General features: G+C 35.2%; 9 protein-coding genes across 9 annotated transcripts; 4 read left to right on the top strand and 5 right to left on the bottom strand.

The window, feature by feature from the left end:
- Window positions 1-329: 329 nt before the first annotated feature.
- On the bottom strand, window positions 330-5711 carry RO3G_15222 (uncharacterized protein; the record flags this gene model as incomplete). Its single annotated transcript, XM_067669806.1, has 17 exons — window positions 330-494; window positions 548-779; window positions 835-995; window positions 1044-1226; window positions 1281-1473; window positions 1523-2598; window positions 2653-3015; window positions 3077-3171; window positions 3229-3400; window positions 3451-3510; window positions 3559-3804; window positions 3853-3929; window positions 3983-4172; window positions 4218-4458; window positions 4515-4860; window positions 4915-5525; window positions 5581-5711. 17 exons carry the CDS (start codon window positions 5709-5711, stop codon window positions 330-332), a joined length of 4542 nt encoding a protein of 1513 aa, XP_067525907.1.
- An 895-nt stretch (window positions 5712-6606) lies between these two features.
- On the top strand, window positions 6607-7583 carry RO3G_15221 (uncharacterized protein; the record flags this gene model as incomplete). Its single annotated transcript, XM_067669805.1, has 2 exons — window positions 6607-7521; window positions 7572-7583. The coding sequence occupies 2 exons, from the start codon at window positions 6607-6609 to the stop codon at window positions 7581-7583; spliced, it is 927 nt and encodes a 308-aa protein (XP_067525906.1).
- Window positions 7584-7893: 310 nt separating this feature from the next.
- Window positions 7894-9413, top strand: RO3G_15220 (uncharacterized protein; the record flags this gene model as incomplete). The annotated part of the gene is made up of 3 exons (XM_067669804.1): window positions 7894-8070; window positions 8115-9228; window positions 9283-9413. 3 exons carry the CDS (start codon window positions 7894-7896, stop codon window positions 9411-9413), a joined length of 1422 nt encoding a protein of 473 aa, XP_067525905.1.
- A 377-nt stretch (window positions 9414-9790) lies between these two features.
- RO3G_15219 (uncharacterized protein) lies at window positions 9791-10970 on the bottom strand (the record flags this gene model as incomplete). Its single annotated transcript, XM_067669803.1, has 5 exons — window positions 9791-9942; window positions 9992-10055; window positions 10235-10344; window positions 10449-10623; window positions 10710-10970. 5 exons carry the CDS (start codon window positions 10968-10970, stop codon window positions 9791-9793), a joined length of 762 nt encoding a protein of 253 aa, XP_067525904.1.
- A 362-nt stretch (window positions 10971-11332) lies between these two features.
- On the bottom strand, window positions 11333-12096 carry RO3G_15218 (uncharacterized protein; the record flags this gene model as incomplete). The annotated part of the gene is made up of 4 exons (XM_067669802.1): window positions 11333-11722; window positions 11767-11834; window positions 11890-11951; window positions 12005-12096. 4 exons carry the CDS (start codon window positions 12094-12096, stop codon window positions 11333-11335), a joined length of 612 nt encoding a protein of 203 aa, XP_067525903.1.
- A 417-nt stretch (window positions 12097-12513) lies between these two features.
- Window positions 12514-13608, top strand: RO3G_15217 (uncharacterized protein; the record flags this gene model as incomplete). Its single annotated transcript, XM_067669801.1, has 10 exons — window positions 12514-12623; window positions 12678-12715; window positions 12769-12807; window positions 12868-12886; window positions 12939-12996; window positions 13057-13075; window positions 13136-13156; window positions 13207-13412; window positions 13458-13512; window positions 13565-13608. 10 exons carry the CDS (start codon window positions 12514-12516, stop codon window positions 13606-13608), a joined length of 609 nt encoding a protein of 202 aa, XP_067525902.1.
- A 40-nt stretch (window positions 13609-13648) lies between these two features.
- RO3G_15216 (uncharacterized protein) lies at window positions 13649-15788 on the bottom strand (the record flags this gene model as incomplete). The annotated part of the gene is made up of 11 exons (XM_067669800.1): window positions 13649-13666; window positions 13723-13871; window positions 13930-14296; window positions 14347-14480; window positions 14538-14631; window positions 14683-14829; window positions 14887-14980; window positions 15037-15136; window positions 15185-15306; window positions 15357-15547; window positions 15597-15788. The coding sequence occupies 11 exons, from the start codon at window positions 15786-15788 to the stop codon at window positions 13649-13651; spliced, it is 1608 nt and encodes a 535-aa protein (XP_067525901.1).
- A 629-nt stretch (window positions 15789-16417) lies between these two features.
- Window positions 16418-16815, bottom strand: RO3G_15215 (uncharacterized protein; the record flags this gene model as incomplete). The annotated part of the gene is made up of 3 exons (XM_067669799.1): window positions 16418-16425; window positions 16536-16707; window positions 16792-16815. 3 exons carry the CDS (start codon window positions 16813-16815, stop codon window positions 16418-16420), a joined length of 204 nt encoding a protein of 67 aa, XP_067525900.1.
- A 590-nt stretch (window positions 16816-17405) lies between these two features.
- On the top strand, window positions 17406-18614 carry RO3G_15214 (uncharacterized protein; the record flags this gene model as incomplete). Its single annotated transcript, XM_067669798.1, has 4 exons — window positions 17406-17423; window positions 17471-17872; window positions 17924-18019; window positions 18069-18614. The coding sequence occupies 4 exons, from the start codon at window positions 17406-17408 to the stop codon at window positions 18612-18614; spliced, it is 1062 nt and encodes a 353-aa protein (XP_067525899.1).
- Between the last annotated feature and the right edge of the window lie 657 nt (window positions 18615-19271).

Here is a 19271-nt window from a genome sequence, read left to right as displayed (position 1 = left end):
CCCACTCAAATTTATTCCCCTTGTGCTTTACATTATATCCTAAAGCTTTCTTACCGCACACCAACATTTTTAGTGGCTGCCTGGTGTGGATTGGACTTACTACTGTTCTTTTGTTTCGTGCAACACTTTATTACTCTCCTTATGGACCCTACTGGGACATCAGCTTTGTTTTTGTAGACCATTCTTATCATTGCACCAGTCACCAAATTTTTGCTTTTACTCAATAAAACAATGTGTATTTGATAGAGTTCAATAAGAAACTTACAATTTAAAGAAAAACAAAGGGATTTTAGTTTGGAATGAATTTAATAATCTATATAGTATTTTCTTTAAAATTCATCCTTTAATGGACGCTTCTTTTCTTCAAAATCGCTTGGGCTCATAGTTTTAACCTTCTTACGTAACTCATCAATTTCATTATCATAATTTTCCCATTCTGGAACTTGACGGCGTGCACGATCCAGTTTAGGCTCCCTTGTCAAAGGGTTATTACACTACAAAAAGAGTAAGATACCTCACATTGTGCTTCAAATCTGTGTATTTTTACCAAGTCAATCGTTTTTGCCTTCTTTAAGCTTTCGTCACTACACCAGGTCTCACACCAAAGCCATTCCTGAGGCAATGAATAAATGGGAACAATATGTTGCATATTGTTAGGTAAATCTTGATCAAGGTTTGCTAAAGAATTGGGATCGGCGCTCAATTGTTGGTATTGTGCACGAAGACGATCACCTGCTGCCAATTGTCGGAAACGAACGAGATCCACTACATAAAGTGCACTATAAATGATAAAGTGTTAAGGACATACAAAAATCAGCTAGGTGTAAGCAGTACCTGATATGGTAAGGCTTTTCTCCCAGATGAACCTTCCAGTATCCGTCTTTCCAGAATCTAAAGCCATCCATTTCTTTTCTATCTGAACAGAAAGGTGTATAACCATAAGGTGCGCCATGAAGATCCATATCAATCAACTCCTTTAAATCAGTTCGTACAATCTATTCCAAACATTAGAAATAAAGAAGAACATTATAGGATAAGTTTACTTGATCAGCATCCACAAATATGACTTTGTCCAAGCTTAAAGGGAACAAGACATCCAAAAACAAGATTTTGTAACCCCAAATAGTACGCTGCTTTTCTTGTTGAGCTCTTAACCATGCTGGCCATTTATATGTCACCATTTCATATTCAAATCCATATTGTTCTGCCATGTGAGGAAGAAAGTCCTATAAAGATACTATTATAGGTCTTTGTTTTGTTTTAAAAAAATCCATGATTACCTTAAACTCGGGAGACAAAAAGTTCTCAATGAACCAAAACTTGACTGTACTCTGAGTATGCTTCATAACAGAGGCCATCATGATGGAAAGGAATCTTTCGTATAATTTGCCAGAAGCTACAGAGAATATATTGATTTCTGCGTTATCAGATTTAGTTACTGTCAATGATTTATCTTGCTTTTTCCCAAAAATCCTATACAGTATCAATTACAAAAGAGTTCCCGCCTTTTTTTTTTTCTTACTTTTGATTGATAGAAGACCATAGTCCTGATTGACTTGCTTCTTTTTCTTTGGGTTGGGATGGTTCCAAGACATCTTCATTTTCCATGCCAGGCTTTTTATGCACAAGAGGAGTGATTGTGAGCCCTTCAAACGAAGTTAAAGCCAAGACGTCACTTTGATCACCTTGTGCGCTCCAATTCCATTTGCCATTAGCACCTACATCTTGGATAGAGTATATCATGGATGATCGACCTTCGCGTAAACCAAGCCTCCAAAGACCAGGTAATGCCTTGAGTTGGAAATAACCCAGGTTGGCCATGACTAAGGTATCTCTCTTTTCTGATCCAAAAGAGACAAGCTCGAATTGTAATCCTCGAGGGGGTGACTTGATGACAGAGTCCAGGCAGTGACCTTCCACAAGGATACTCTGAAGCTCATAGACAGCAGAGACAGCAGCTTGTTGCTTCAGCAGGATGTTGTCCAAGTCCATATTGGCTTCCTTTACAGTTACATGCCATGCGTTCGTGGTCTCTACACCTAATGTGTAAAGAGGATCTGTAGGCAAATTGGCAAAGTATGCAGTTGGGATCTGCTGCTCGCCCGAGTGAGGATCAAAGTGGACTTCCTTGTCAAATACATAACGATAGAATCTCTTCAATGGTAATTCGTTTAACTCGGACACAGGGTTAAGGTAAACGATCACAGAGACACCTTCCATTTCGGATAATGTCTGGACCATAGGCGCCAATTTTTGAGCCATCTCGCTCAGTGGATTCAAAATCAACCCGATTTCCAAGAAAGTGTTGTCCACATCGCCTGCAACAATTCTTGTGTGGTCTGCAGCATCGATATTTTCATATACCTTATTTCTGTTTACCGGCACATGATCTTCCATGACATCTTGCACCACTTGGGCTTTATCATTTTCGACAATAGCCGTCAGTTTCATGATCGTGTCGGCTGTTGTTGCTTCAAGTCTGTGAAGTATGGCCTGTTCAACAAGTGAAATTCGCTTGACGTTTTCATATTCGAAAAGCATATCAAAATCTTGCTTTGTAAACTGGAGATTGTCATCCAAAGAAAGAGGACCAATGACCTACATAGCATAATTAGAATATGCGTTTTCTTGATCAAAAGGCATGCTTCTTACTCTTCCATTCATGACCACACCAATGAAATCCGATTCAAGCCCATCTTTTTGAAGGGCAGTATGTATTTTGGACCATTTCTGGCCTTGCTCTTTTACGTCAATGTCAATGATAGGAATACCGGGCAAGATGGGTAAAGGCTCAAATTCACTTTGGATATTCATTTCTCCATTATTGCTGCTTGTTTCAGAAGGTAGGTTTGTGTTTTGTAAAATATCTTTTATAGTAGAAAGAGTGGTTTCATCTGAATGAATAAGCTTGCAAAAAACATCTGAGAACTTGGGCCCTGTACTGTCCTTGACAAGTTGTATATTGAATCGACTAGATTTATGAACAAAAGCAATCCTGACTTTTGGATTTGATTCCTAGGATAGAAAAACAAAATCTCAATTAGCGTAAAGAAAAAGAAGAAGGTATGGACCTTACAGCAAATAAGACTGCTTCAGTAGCAAGCTTTAGTCCAGTTAAAGTATCAAAATCTGTTACAACCCAAAAATTTACGCTTGGGATAGTACTGTTCTCTACAAAAAAAAGCAAGTCAACAATAGTTTTGTGTGATATGATGTTTTACAGCTTACCACTTTGGAAATATTTTAATTCTAGCAATTCGGTTGTTGTATCAAATGTATGTATGCGAAGTGGATTGGCGTGAGAGGTCAAGATGTAAGGATTACGTCTTGTAGCTACATTGGATTGACTCAAAATATAATCATAAAAGTTCAACTTTGGATCAAACTCATCGTTGTATGCCTTAATAAAAAAATTAACCATTGTTTCATGTAGCTTCTTTATGCACTTACCATCTTTTGCACAATTCTTGTTTGCTCAGATAAATGAGGCATCAAGGTATGAATCCAAGGCTATAAGCTATGAGCGAAATGTGTGCAAACAAAGAAAAAATAAATTACCTTGTCTTCGTTAAATTCTAATAATTTTCCATTAAAGAACATGATGCCTTCCTTTGATCCAAGTCCTTTGATACCCATACGGCTCATGAATTCACGTGTAGCAGCCGTAAATGGCTTTTGTGCATCAATTGCCTCCTTGAAGCTCAATTTCTCTACTTCAAACTCTTTTGTAGCATGAAGAAATGAAACTTCCACGATTTCTTCAGTTGCTCTTGTCAAACCATTGGAAGCCATTAGGTCAAGCATCTACTGTACGTTAAGAAAAACAAATGATGTATTGTCTTTCTAAATTACCGTTTCCAAAAACTCCATGCCTGCTGATTTACTGTGGTTTTGATTAATGTAGTGAAGAGCTTGTGCTGCCAAGGTAGCTAAGAAAGAAATTGAACGAAAAGTTCCTTGCTTCTTTATCCTATTTACTTACTAGCTGAATCATCATGATCAACAAAGGATATGATTGCAAAACGAATAGGTATGGTACGTTTGATCATTGCTTGGATTTCATTTACTATTCTATTGAGTGACTCTTGTGAAGCCAAGTCCTCTACAAGAACTAAACTATAAATGTTTTTTCGAATAGGATGCAATTGTCCAGGATAAGTCGGTTTCAAAATCTAATTATGATTAGGCAAAGGTCAATATAGTCATAAGCTGCTTACCTCCATAATATCCGATGGCCAGCCATGATATCTTTTGTCTTTTTCAATATCATTCCACCAGGTAATAAAAGGTGTCTCAGGACTATCCCTCACATCAAATATACCACTAATAACATCACCTTTTCCCTCCCCTTCGGAAAGTACAGGATCTGTGATGAGTTCAATGGCCTCTTTAGAACTAAATCCAATGTTTTGGATGGACTTGATGAGTTTTTTTTCAGACCGCAATATACGTGAAAGACTATAACAGAAGTCAATAGTTAGTCATTTGTTTTCAAAAATGACAAAAAGCATTACTAGAAAGGATCTATTTGATTCATCTCGAGAGCTTTACCATTCACCCATACTGCATTGGAGCCTCCTTGTACTGCAAAGCGTTGATTTCTCAAGACTTCTTGTGCAAACTCTGTGTCTAATTCAAGTGCGCTCACGCTTTTTGAATATTTAGGAAAGTCTTGTGCTAGATGAGACATGGTCTCTAAGGGACGATTGGATCTAGCAATGTATTGTGCTGCTTTAAGCCCTAAAGACTGAATCTCGGAAGAGGTGAGTGGTTCGATATTTGTACTTTCAGCCCCTTCAAATAAATTCTGATTGGTTTTCCTAGATATCTTTTCCTTTATCGTGTTTTCGGATTTATCATCTGATGATAGAATATTAAATAATGTCTTCTACAGGTACTGTATGTTTTGCATACCTCTGTCATCAATAACAAGATAATCCGTCTTTTTTAATGCCAGTTCAACTCCAAATCCAGAAAGATACAATGGGGTCTTTTCGGTGCTTGAAGGCTTATAACGAATGACAAACATCAAGTCTTGATCCTCTACTTTACTCTTGAGCCAAGTATAAAACTCATTGAAATTTGCAGAGAAAGTGTTTGTATATAGTACAAGTGTCTTTTGAGGTCTTTCGTTCATTGGGCGAACGATATGATCAAATGGAAGTAGAGCATGATTCACGCTTTCTGAATTCGTATTTTTGAGAACTTCTATCAATGCCTCAAGACTACATGCCTGTTTATTGTCTACTTGAACCCAAACATCACACTGATCATCATACTCTACCAAACTAGGTAGGATGGCTTGTTGGTAATATTGGTTGTAAGCTTCGATCTTGGGCGCGGCTTCGTGTAGAGCCAGTGATAATTTAAAAAAGTTGACATCATCCTTGTCTAGAATAGTGACACGTTCAACAGCTTTATTGTAAATTTCCTGATGTGTCCAAGAAGACGCGTTTTGTTGAATTTGTACAAGTTCATCAATAAGTTTATAATAATTTGTTTCGTTGCTTAATGCAACTGTTTCACTATATCACAAAGCTATAGATCAGTAAATAAGGAAGGTGGTGAATGACAACTTACGCAATTTCCAATAAAAAGTCTGGAGCAGACCAAGGGGCAACTAATGTTAAGTCTACAGTTGGTGACTCTGCTTTAACCAAGAATACGCCTAAAGCAACAAGTCCTAGAATGGCTGTTGATATTCGAGGCATTTTCAAAAAGGTGAGCTTTCTAGAAGAAGAAAAAGGAGGGAAAATGGTTTTGCGGTAAAAGTTTAATATAATTTAAAACTCCTTCTAAAGTAAATCGTATCGTGTAATGCATTTATAGGAGAGAAAGCTTCTTGGTTATAAAATGAATTGAATAAAGGCAATTTTTTACAACATGAGTTAATATAATTTTTCTCTCCTTGAATAAAAATCACAGTTACTCGCTGACATAAATCAACTTTGGCTCCTTTTTATGCTTAAAGTAAAACACAACAAGTAATGTCCATCGTTTTGTACTGCACACTATATTATGCATCAACGAGAAAAAAAAGTCTGCAGAAATTAAAAAAAAAAAAATAAAAAAAAAAAACTTTATTATTAGATTAAACAATAAAGGCTTTATATTATAAACACGAGTATAATAATAAACATGTAAAATAAATATTAAGAATAATAATAAATTTAAAAGAGAAAAAAAAAACCTTTGATTTATTTAATGCAAATCTAAAAGCGACAGTTAATTTAAAATGATTTCATTTTATTTTTTTATTTTTTTCATTTTGAAAATAAAAAGAGAGACAAGCCCTATACAATCTTAATAAGAAAGAGAGAAAGGGAGAACAATAAGAATAATAAAAGCCCAAATTAACTAGAGTCATATGAGTACACCTAATTCGTACAAGTTTGCGCTTATTCGTGAAAAAAAAAAAAATAGCTTTTTATTTTATTTTTGGTTTTTTTTCTACTTTTTTATATTTTTTATTATTATTTTTCAAAGATGGGGCAATCACCTTCGACAACCGCTCCAAGACATGACAATGCTTCCACTCGTACATTACACTCAACTTCTATTCATTCCAATAGACAAGTTTCCTTTTTTAAAAGAATCTCACAAAAAATGCATCCTACAAGAAGGTTTGGTAGACAGAACAGAACACAAGCAGTTATCAATGATACACAACCAATAGCTCCATCCACAAGACGTAACACGACAAGAGTAAATAGACAGGGTTCGAGTATCTTGCTCAATTCAGGTTCCTCTACAACTTCTTCTGTTCGTCGTGCGACACAAGAAGCGACACAAGCAGCAGCAGCAGTGACAGGACCACCTAGTTTACCAGGATTTATTCATTATTTACAGCATATACAAGACCAAGATAGAAACAGTACATCATCCGATTCTGTTCGTACCCATTTACCAAACTATCGTATCTATGGAAATGAAGAAAATGAGACGAACAACCGGTCGTTTTTGAGAGGAGAAAGAAATAACAGCCGGACTACGCTTGCTTCTTCAGGTGCATCCATCGTAACGAGCAATTCGACAAGGAGAATGCATATTTTAGTGATTGAATACAGACAAAACACTTCTTCTGATAATATATCTACCAGAACTCAATCTACCACACACAGACCCTCTCTCTTAAGTCGTTCATTTCAAAGACTCGGCAGACCAAGGTCAGAAGTATCGACTTCTTCTTCCACAGACACATTACAGTCGATGCCATTAAGTATGCATACAAATGCAAGTCACACAACATCACATCCCTTTTCACAAGAAGGACAGTGGATTGTCTATGTCTTGAACGGCAGCCATCCTCCTCAACCGTCTCTTAGTTTTATGGATGATAATCCAACTTATGAAGATTTACTCTTGTTGACTCAAATGTTGGGTCCTGCCAGACCGAGTACGACGACACAAGCAGCTGTAGATGAAGCGATACCAGCAGTTGATTGGTCTGATGACACAAAAAAGGAACTAAAAGATGATCAGTGTTTGGTTTGCCTTGATGAATTCGACTTGAAACAATCTGTAAGAATATTAAGATGTCATCATGTATTTCATAAAGAATGTGTTGATAGATGGTTATGTGAAGCACATAACTCTTGTCCTGTCTGTAGAAGAATCCCTGTGTAATTACTGCAAATATAAATACATGCCTCTTTATTCTGTATAAAAAATAAATAAAAAAAAAAATCAGTTCATCTCTTAACCTGGGTCATTTTACCCCTCATATTTTTCCCCGCAAAATATAATGTATTTACCAGACTGTATTCACGTGAATTCATATTACGTCAAGTGTATAAATACAATACAGAAAAAAAGGGGGAAGAAATTAACCTTTCTTTTACTTTCAAGATGACAATAACCGAACCCTATGAAAAAGCATTGACTATTCAAACCATGAACCCACTCATAAAAAATGTGGAGTATGCCGTAAGAGGTCAATTGGCTATACGTGCAGAAGAGTTGAGACAAGAGTTAGCTGAAGGAAAAGAATATCCTTTTGATAGGATCGTGAATTGTAATATTGGTAATCCTCAACAACTAAATCAACAGCCCATCACTTTCTTTCGTCAGGTAAACCCCATTCCGGTCTTTATCGTCTCTCTAACAATCAGTAGGTCTCCTCACTTTGTGATAACCCAGACTTGTTAAAAAAAGAAAACTTTTCTATCGTCTCTCAACTGTATCCTCTTGATGCTATCCAAAGAGCACGTTCACTGCTGGCTTCCATAGGCAGCGTTGGATCCTATTCTCATTCACAAGGTGTTCCTGCTATTCGTCACACAGTTGCACAATTCATCAAACAAAGGGACGGTTACGGATCAGACCCTAACCATATCTTTCTCACGCAGGGTGCATCTTCTGGTGTTCAAACATTACTTTCTATGCTCACCCAAGATTCAAACAGCGGTATCATGATTCCCATTCCACAATACCCTCTTTATTCCGCCTCACTTGCTCTTTATGGTGCTACCCCTGTTCCTTATTATCTTGATGAAGAGACCGGTTGGAGTCTAAGTGTGGATCAATTGACAGAGGTCATCACAACTGCTCGTTCACAAGGTACCAAGGTAAAAGCACTGGTGATCATCAATCCGGGTAACCCAACCGGTCAGTGTCTGTCAGCAGAGAACATGCAGGACATTGTTGACTTTTGCTGGAAACAAAGAATTGTGCTATTAGCAGATGAAGTCTATCAAACGAATATTTATCAACCAAAAGAAAGACCCTTTATCAGTTTCAAAAAAGCCTTGATGGAACATTCTCTGGCAAGAGACCATCTGGAACTCGTCTCTTTTCATTCAATCTCAAAGGGTATGATAGGTGAATGTGGTCGTCGTGGTGGTTACTTTGAATGTGTCAATCTTGATAAACAAGTGCTAGAACAAATTTACAAGATGGCCTCCGTCTCACTTTGTCCTAATCTACATGGACAAATCTTGGTTGACTTGATGTGTAACCCTCCTCGCTTAGGTGACCCCTCTTATGAATCTTACAAGGAGGAGATTGAAAGGATCTATGAATCTTTACGTCGTAGGTCAAAAAAATTGGAGAAAGTATTTAACCAAATGGAAGGCGTCTCTTGTCAACCAGCTCATGGTTCCATGTATCTGTTTCCTCAAGTCACCTTACCTCCAAAAGCCATCAAGAAAGCAAACGAACTGAACATGGCCCCTGATGCTTATTATGCTATGGCCATGCTTGAAGCCACCGGTGTTTGTGTTGTACCAGGTAAAAATAGAAATTCACACGGTTCCCCAGAAATTTCCTTATCCCTTTTTGTAGGTTCAGGATTTGGACAGAAAGATCACTCGTGGCATTTCAGGTCTACCTTTTTACCAGAAGAACACTTGTTTGATGAATTTTGTAATGCTTTATTAAGATTCCATCAAGATTTTATTGAAAAGTACAGTTAAATCGTTATTTCGGCTAAACAATATAATTGTTGGTCTAAAAGTAATAAAGTTTTTCCATTTGGACTCCATTTGGCTTTTTTAACAAGAAAATCATCTATTTACACATGTTTTAATTTAGTTCTTGTCATCTTTTCATGTCTTACTTGTATTTATAGTAGATGGTATAAGGTCTACCCCTCCTTCTATTATAGGCTTAATAAAATGTATATTCTCATCTCCACAATGAACAGCCAATAGATGTTCACTCACTGGATTCCATATTATCTGTTTAATCGTATGTCTGAAGATAATAGCATAACGACAACATAGTGTTTTTATATCCCAGATCCATAACACATTAGGCATATTATCTACAAAAGACATAAGCTAAACCTTTTCTATCCTTTCCTTATCCATTTACCATTTCTGCTAGCAAGAAAAAGCCCATCTGTACTAAACTGGCATAGTCCAATACCTACCCTTGGATTAGGTTGGTTGAGATCTGATCTGATGGAAGGTATACTGAAAGGTCGTTTTGTTATTTGTCGATCTATGGTTATGAATATCATGACTGTCATAATAATAAAAATGGTGCTTACAGGCAACAAGAGTATCCAAGGTAGGAACTTGAGTTTTAGACAAGCCGACTTCTTCATATAAAGCCTAGGTTATCGTCATTTAATAATTTTTTACACGGACAGTGTCATGCTTACAATATTGGCTGTAGTATTATTTAGTACAGAAGGATGACTTAATATTGTGATTAGTTTCCATGATAACGTGTATAGTAAATGTATCTATGAATAATCAATATAGCATTCACAATCTAATGTCTTCCTTACTGTCTGATCATAGTATCCTATAGCCAAGAATTTTCCATTTTGACTCCAACAAACAGACTTTATACCCAGTCCATGCTCATATCCTTCATAAGTTGTACATATATAACCATCTATTCTATACACAATCAGATTATTCTAGACAACATATCAGCCATACAACATTTTAAATCTAATCCAATACTTACATATAAGCAATTGTCCCAAACGGCTATACATGAACTATCTGGTGACCACCTTATATTTTCCACATCCACCATATTTAATTCAAATTGCTCCAGTAATATAAATGATGAACTGTGATAAACAGATAGTGTGTCCTTTCCATTTCTTTTATGAACAACTGCCACATATTTCCCATCTGGACTTGTCTCGATAGCCTTGTCTTCATACTTTACATAATTAATATATCTCAACTCTTTTTTTGATAAATTCCATATTGATACTCTTAGCTGCCCGAAAAAAATTAGTTACATACAGGCTGTGGGAAAGTAGAAAAATCGTTTACATTCATTTGAGATACACTAATAATATTCTTTGAATCAACAGTCCACTGTACTGAAGCAAAAGGAAAAGCAAGATCCTTAATGGTAGCAGTCCATTTAGGATCGATAATAGAATGTACTTCGATGCGTGAAGATTCATAATTGGCTGCCAAGATACATTCTGAATTAGGTGACCATTGTATATAATCAATTGGTTTTAAGCATTCAAATACGTTTACAATAGATAGATCCATACTCGATCTTCTAATCACTATTCTATTAGCTGTAGCATTGGCAACATATTGTGCATTGGGTGATATCTTGGCTTGATAATTGGCTTGGGCACATAAATTACTAAAAGACAGATTCATGAAAAAATAATAATCATAAAAAAAATTGACACGCCTTTTCAAAAAAATTCGTCTTTTTCTAATACTTCAAATTGTGCACTTGTCTGTAAAATTTTACCTGGACGTCTACACTACAACACGAACTAAAATTAATGTGAAGACCTGAGGATCAGGAACCCAAGTCCCCAAAGATACTTCTGAACATGAACATATTGTATTCAATAATGTACGATTCAACATAAATGATTAATTTTTTATTATGCAATTTATTTATTTTCATCAACATCTTCCATAGGTTCGTCTTTTATATCATTATTTGAAGCCATATTAGAAGGCGTTGCAGCAGCTGAATCAGTCATTATATCATCGTCTGTCATATGCACTTCAGCATGAGGAGCAAGTGCTGGATGTTTAGAGGGATCGCTGTTATTATCATCATCATCATCGTCGTCATCGTCATTCATTGTCTTTTCTTCGTCAGATATATCATCTAATTTAGGTGTATGCGTTAGCTTTTCATCTTCTTCAGTTTGTTCTTCTTGAATGATAGCATCCACTGGTTTATTAATTATTGCTGTTGCTGTACTAGTAATTGGTAACTGTTCCATATTTACATCATTTGCTTCTATTCCTTCCTCTTGCTGCTGTTGTAATATCTAATTAGAAAATAAGTGTCATCGCCATTTTTTAAAAATCTTACTTGGGTTGTTCCCATGTCGACTTCAGGTTCACTTTCTTCATCCTCTTCAAATTCAATAGGTCGTTCAGCTATCAAAACAATCAAGTTAAAAATACATTCACAGTTTTGTTTTATCCACTTTACATCTAACCCATTTATATGTTTGAAAAGCTTTTGAATTAGAATGTAATGCCCATTGTTTATCCCTGTTTTGATTATAATCAATCAAAAAGAAACACGCGAAATGTATATTTCATACCAGGCTTGTACAGGTTGAGATAAAGCTCTCAATAAGCGATCATTTTCTGAGGTGTTATACTTTCTTTCGCGATATCGGCCCGTTAATGACATTGTGCTGGAGAAAAAAAAAAAGAAAAAAAAAAAAAGATATTTTTATATTTGTAGGGCGTACATACTTTTTTATTGTAATTTTCAATAGCAGCCACAAACCATGAATTGTCCAGTGTATGCGAGAAAGTATTGCACTATCAAAGCAGAACAAAAAAAAAGGGACTAAATCGACAATAACTTATCCTAACTGTCCTTTTTTTTTTTCTTTTTTCTAAAATAGTTTCTTTCTACAATGCCTTCTTCAGTGAGAAAGGAAGATTTACTGAACAAATGCTGCATTATATCATGCTTTGATGGTTAGGAATGGAGTTTAGCATGTTCATAAAGGTACCATTACCTTGCTCTCTTCTTCTTTCCTGTGACATATTAATCGAATGAGCTATAGTAGACATAACTTCATGACGTATAAGTGAGTAAATGGGTGCAAACTGTCTTTTAAATTTTTTCTCATTGCAAAATATCCTTGCCCATTTCTTTTCCATATTAAAAAGGATGATTGAACAATTAGCGGATAAAGTAAAGCTTTGGTAAGCTTGGCCTTTGCTAATTTACTCTAGAAAGCTCATCCATATTTTGCTTAGCTGTCAAGATATTACCAAATTAAGAGTAGATGCTATTGGTAATAATAAAAGCATAAGGAAAAGAAAAACACAGTTAACTTGATTTTCATAGTTAATGCTGCCAATAGCTCTTTGCTCGGTGGTGGTGGTGGTAAAAAATAAAAAAATAAAATATTAATATATATGTATACTACTTACACCAATGTGATAGTGGATGGTGCTATCCATAGGTAAAGTGAAAATTTCATTAGTTTTACACACATCTTTTGACGTGTATATCAGAGCCGCAGGAAAAGAGTTGTTAGAAGAATGTCGAACTTTAAATGGCTGTGTTGAAGGTGTAAATAGAAAAATGTCTTTTTAAAATACTATTATTATTAACCAGTATCATTATGGACAGGATGCAAAGATAACTAAAGGTATATAATAAGGATATATACAAACAAGTTATACAATGAGACTCAATCAACTTCATCTAGGATATCAATTACCTGCAAAGTGTAAAATGTAAATTTTTCATGACAATGGATAAACTAAGAAAATCGAATAGACGTCATTCATACTGTGGGTCCCAAATCAGAAAAACCTGATGTTTTAAAGAGTTGCTATGAACGCAGTCTTCAATTAATGGATGAACGTGGTCTAAGCAGTATCGCTTTCCCATGTATTGCTACAGGTGCTTATGGTTACGATAATGAAAAGGCTGCGAATATTGCTTTAAAAGTTGTTCAAGATAAATTAAAGCAATTCGAAAAGGTGCATAGAAAAACATTATGCAATAATGTACTTACTATTAAATAGATCAATCAAGTTTATTTTGTACTATTTACAGACAAAGACAAGAAAATTTACAAAGGCAAGTAAATGATGGTAGTGATTATTGTTAATAATAATATCATTTCAAATAGATTTGCTTCCAAAATACTTTCCTGGCGCTTCAACTGATTGTTAATAAATCTTATATGTTTTTTTTTTATTGAAATATACATTTATTAGTTTGAAGGAAGATACTGTTATGTCGATATTAGTAAAAATGTTTTTGTAATATAATTGTATTAGTTTGTACCTTGTAAGGGTTCATGATACCATTTGGATCAAGCATGTTCTTCATGGATTTCATCATCTTGATCATAACAGGGGACTTGCTATAACCCAAAAATTCATTTTTGGCTACACCAAGGCCATGCTCAGCGCTAATAGAGCCTTGATGTTTAGCTATGCAATAGCAATTTAGAAATCAGCCATGTTGTAGTAATTAGGATGTAATACTTACCAACCCATTCAAACAAATAAGGTTCTATTAAAGCAGAGACTTGGTTGTCAAGACGATTGGCAGCAATGTTCAAATGCAAGTTACCATCACCGACGTGACCATAGGCAACCACATCGGTTACAGCAGAATCTTGGTTTCCAAAGACACCGCCATCACGTAAATGCTGGCGCATGTCTTGTACGCATTCATATAATTTGGGGACTGGCATAGAGATGTCATATTTATAAACAGCAGGTTCTTTACCAAGTGCTTCAGTAAAACCTTCACGTAAACTCCAAAGTTCACGGATTTGAGTTTCGTCTTGTGCTACCACGCCGTCTTCAGCAACACCATCCACCATCATGTTTTCAAGATATGTTGTTAATTTCTACACTTTAAAGTTAGTTTTCTTGTTATACCCTGCTTATTATGTATTACCTCATCATCGTGATCCTTGTTTGATCCACTGGTTTCAATAAGTACATAAAATGGATATTCGTTTTGCATGACATCCTTTGGTGTAGCATGCTTCTTGAACATTTGTAAAGCATTAATATCCCAAAACTCAAATGCTTATATCAAAATTTCATTAAACATAAAATACGCCACATAATATTTATTTCACTTACCAGATAAAATTTCGGAAAGTTCAATACGAGATTGTTTGAAGGCCTTTTGTACATCTTCAAAAGAGTTTAAACCCAATAAGGCAACATTAACAGCCTAATGACAGTTATATAAAAACGATACGTGCTATTGTTATTATCATGTTACCTTTGAGCGGTGAGGAGTCAAGATAGAGACACCGGTGATGATACCAATAGTACCTTCAGATCCAATGAACAATTGCTTTAAATCATAACCAGTGTTGTCTTTTCTTAATGTAGACATGTTATCAAGAACTGTACCATCAGGAAGAACCTAATATAGCGTTATTAATCACATCCCTGCAGACTATAATCCTATTTAACACAGTACCACTTCTAATCCTAACACGGTGCCGTGAAGTGATCCATAACGTAATAATCTTAAACCGCCTGCATTTGTTGCAATGTTACCACCAATATGACAACTAAGTATAACTGTATTATTATCAAACTCTTTTGGTTAATGTTACTTCTAACTTACCTTCCCTTAGCGCCCAAATCTAATGGCATCATATATCCTTTTTCAGCCAACCAATTATCTAATACTTCAAGTACACATCCAGCATCAGCAGTTAAGATACCTTTTATCTAATCAGTAACATATATCAATATTAGAAATAACAATGTACCAGATACACTATCAAAACCACGAATCTTGTTTAATCCTTGAAGACTAAGAACGATTTCATCAAATACTGGGACTGATCCACCTACTAACCCTGTGTTTCCTCCTTGTGGAACAACAGCCAACCTATACAGAATGTAAGTAAGCAGTTGGTTTTATGTTCAATCTAAACTCACTTTTCTTGGTTACAGTATTTCATAATGTCAGATACTTGTTGGGTTGTCTTTGGCTTCAAAACCAATTGTGATTTTCCACGAAATTTATGCATCCAATCCGTATTATAAGGGAATAAATCATCTTCATTATTATAAATCAATCCATTATCACCAACAATTGACTTGAAATACTCGACGTCTTGTTCACTAAGCTATGATAAAAGCATCAGTATGTACTATATACAAGCATATTATGAATACCTTCTTGTAATTCTCATGACGAACGTAACCGGGAAACTTATCGACAGTATAAGAGACTTGTTTTTCGCTTGAATAGGAACGAACAAGATTGGGTACAGCACTTGCTGGTTTAATACAAGTCTTCAAAGCAATGGGCCTAAGAGTAGTAAAAGCTAATCTTTTTGAAACCAATCGAAGACGTGAGGCCAGCATGTTGCGCGATTAAAAAAAAAAAAAAAGAAAAAGAAAAAGGAAAAACAAAAAATCGTGGGCTCTAATGTTTGCCACAACCCCCTCACACTTTACCTCCTTTCTGGGACCTCAGATATCGGAGAAAGTTAATTGGTAGAGATGTGAGTCAAACAGCGTAAGTGAAGCCCATTTATCTTTTGCTTAGCTATAAATGCGTATTCTTTTTGTATCTGAATTTTATAAACCTTTACGTTCTTATTAGTATCTATACACAAGTGTACAAATGTGTTTATTTGTAATGATCAGGTTATACACGTATACACAAAAGTGAGTAGGTGATGAAAAAACACATTATCAACCAATCAATATTTTGATAACAGAATAGATGAGCCAATGATCAACCATGAAGAAAAAAATTTTTGTATTTTTTATAAGCTTGTAAAATAGGAATCCAATGTATTTACAGCATTTGTAAATAATTGATCATCCACGGAAACGAGCAATTGAAAAGGATAAATGGACATTGGTTTGTACTTTGTCTTTATCGTTGGCTTATTATCATCTTTCTCTTCATTAAATAAGAAGTCTCTTTCCTACTTGATAATTAACGCCCCAGTGTATATGTTTATTATGATTATTTACCAAAGTAATCATTTTACTATGTGTTTTGTATTGTACAAATCGATACAACAATCGAAACCCATCCACTATATTAAGTAGTAAGCAAAAAAAAAAAAAAAAAAAAAAAAAAGAGAGAGAGAGACTTACAATGAACAGTTTGATTATTTTCTGTTTCCTTCTTTTTCTTATTAGTGGTTTGTGCTTTTATAATGTTTTCAACAATAATTGGGTAAAGCGCTTCGATAACCAAAGGATGCAAATGATTTTCATTGTACCAATCGGTTTTATCTTTTGATAAATATATTACTACACGTAAGGCCTACATATACACTTTAGTGTTATGTAAAACTGTTTTGCAATTGGTTATATTTACAGTATTTTTTGTGATTCTTAAATGAATTACATTATGTGTTCCATACAACACCATTACTGTTGTTAAAAGAAAAAAAAATTATGCGTAATAATAGTCTTGGGCTTAAAAATCTTTTTTTTTTCCCCTTCTTTTTGCATAATATGTCAGGTTCAGCCACACCCACCAATAGTAATGTTCTACACAATTCGCTATTACGTACAAGGAAAAGCGAAAGAGATTTAGAAACAGTGGAAAAAAGCGAGATCATTGAAATGGGTGAAGAAGATTGGATGCCTAACTTGAAAGAAAACAAAAGACATTGGACGCCTTATTCAGTAATGACAAAAAAGAAGGGATTTTTTAATAGTAATAACCTGTATTATTAATAGCAAAAGCACTATATTTTACTTATTGCCATCATGCTTTTATTGCTATGTTATGAATTTATTACAAAGAAAACAGTGCCTGTGATAAAAAATGATTTGTATTATAATGGAACAACTTATTACGATTCAACTGTGATATTCATATCCTTGGATGGATTTAGAAATGATTATCTTCAAAGAAGAGTAACACCAAACATAGACTTGCTTGGTAATTTATAAAACTTTCTGATAAGTTGCTTACACACCTCAATAGGCAAGCAAGGTATTCATGCCGAATATATGAATCCTTCATTTCCAGTAAGTAAGATAACAGTACAGATAATATAAATAACACATTACAACAGACAATTACCTTTCCTAATCATTGGACTCTGGCCACTGGACTTTACCCGGAATCGCACGGTATTGTCTCTAACGAATTCTATGATCCACTGCTTAAAGAAGAATTTATCCACAAAAATCCGAATATCAGTGCTCATCCTAAATGGTGGGGAGGTGAGCCCATCTGGGTGACAAGTAAAAAGCAGGGCAAGAAATCAGCAGTCATTATGTGGCCTGGTTCTAATGTAGAGACATTCAGTCCAGACTATTATGTGCCTTATACAAGGGCAGCCACGGCTCAAGATAAGATGGATATTGCTTTAAACTGGTTGGATTTGCCTTTGGAGTTAAGGCCACAATCTATTTCTATTTACATTCCTCAAGTAGATCAAAAAGGACACGGTGGAGGACCAGATGGGAAGCAGGTAATCTTTGACAACTGTATAGGTTCGTTAAACTAATTTGGTTTATTATAGTTGAATACAGTTTTAATGAACGTAGATGATGCTATTGGCTATTTAATGGAAGGACTAAAGGAACGGAATCTGGATTCACATGTTCATCTTGTTTTGGTAAGTGGTAAAGGTTGACATCAACACTCTAAGTTAACAGAATAAACAGGTAAGTGATCATGGTATGGCAGCCTTTGATACTTCAAAATTCATATTTTATGATCACATCCTTTCTGCTGAATCTGAATCTTATTTACGCCCAAGAGAAGCATGGCCATTACTAGGTCTCCGTCCTAAAGAAGATGCCCCCGACTATATTCTTGATCAAATCTACAATGAACTAGAGCAATACACCCAATCTCATCCCAACCCACACTTTCAGTTTTATCGTCGAGAAGAGATACCCGCTCGATTTCATTATAACTCGACAGAACGCATCGCTCCTATCGTGATCATTCCCGATGTGGGATATGCGATTATACGCAGCACAGACAAGAAAATGCCACCAAAAGGTATACACGGATATGATAATATTGCAGTAGAAATGAGAGCTATCTTTGCCTCAAGAGGTCCAAAGATTGACCAAATCTATAAACGAGGCTCCCTCCTAAAGCCTTTTTATAACGTTGAAGTATATCAATTTCTGACTAATTTGCTTGATCTTCAACCGGCTTCTAATAATGCAACACTCAATGGCCAGTTTGATGTGAAGTAACTACCCAGTATTCAAAAAGACAAACGATATTATAGGGATATTGGGCATGACCATTTGTATTGGCTTTTCCCAATAAATTTGCACGTTAGAATTATATATATTGCTTCCTATGGTTCTTCTATAACATCTGTACAATCAAATTTACGTTGAAGTTCCTTTTAAATAACGAAGCATTGTATTCTTTTACTCTACACACAGACATTCGACAAAGGTCGATACTCTACCTGTTCTTTTACTCTATTTATATTAATGGTTCCGCGCAACAAGTATGCTTGCAAAAACCTCTTACACTACTCCTTCAATTGAGCTTGTAATTTTCATGAACTATTTATTGTAAGCAATTGTATAAAAATCATAAAGTTTAAGCGCAAAAAAATGCCAACTACCACAACTTCTCTTTGCTTTTGAGTCCTCTATTGGCTCAAAGTCTCATTGCCAATTATGCATTCTTTTCAAACTTTTATCGTTCCGTTTTTTTACTCTTGATCCCTAAGGTTTTTTATGCATTTTGTTTGAACTTGCCCATAAGGACTGCTATACACTATGTGGAAAAATTATTCGCGCATTTTATAAAAAAAAATTAGCGTACTTTTTAAATAAAAAATCACACACAAAACAAAATCAATTTAGCACACTTTTTTAAAGAATCACACATAC

This window comes from Rhizopus delemar, genomic scaffold (assembly GCF_000149305.1).
Source record: "Rhizopus delemar RA 99-880 supercont3.15 genomic scaffold, whole genome shotgun sequence".
Lineage (NCBI taxonomy): Eukaryota > Fungi > Mucoromycota > Mucoromycetes > Mucorales > Rhizopodaceae > Rhizopus > Rhizopus delemar.
Note: the sequence above shows the minus strand (reverse complement) of the source record. Positions and strands in the feature narration are given on the sequence as shown.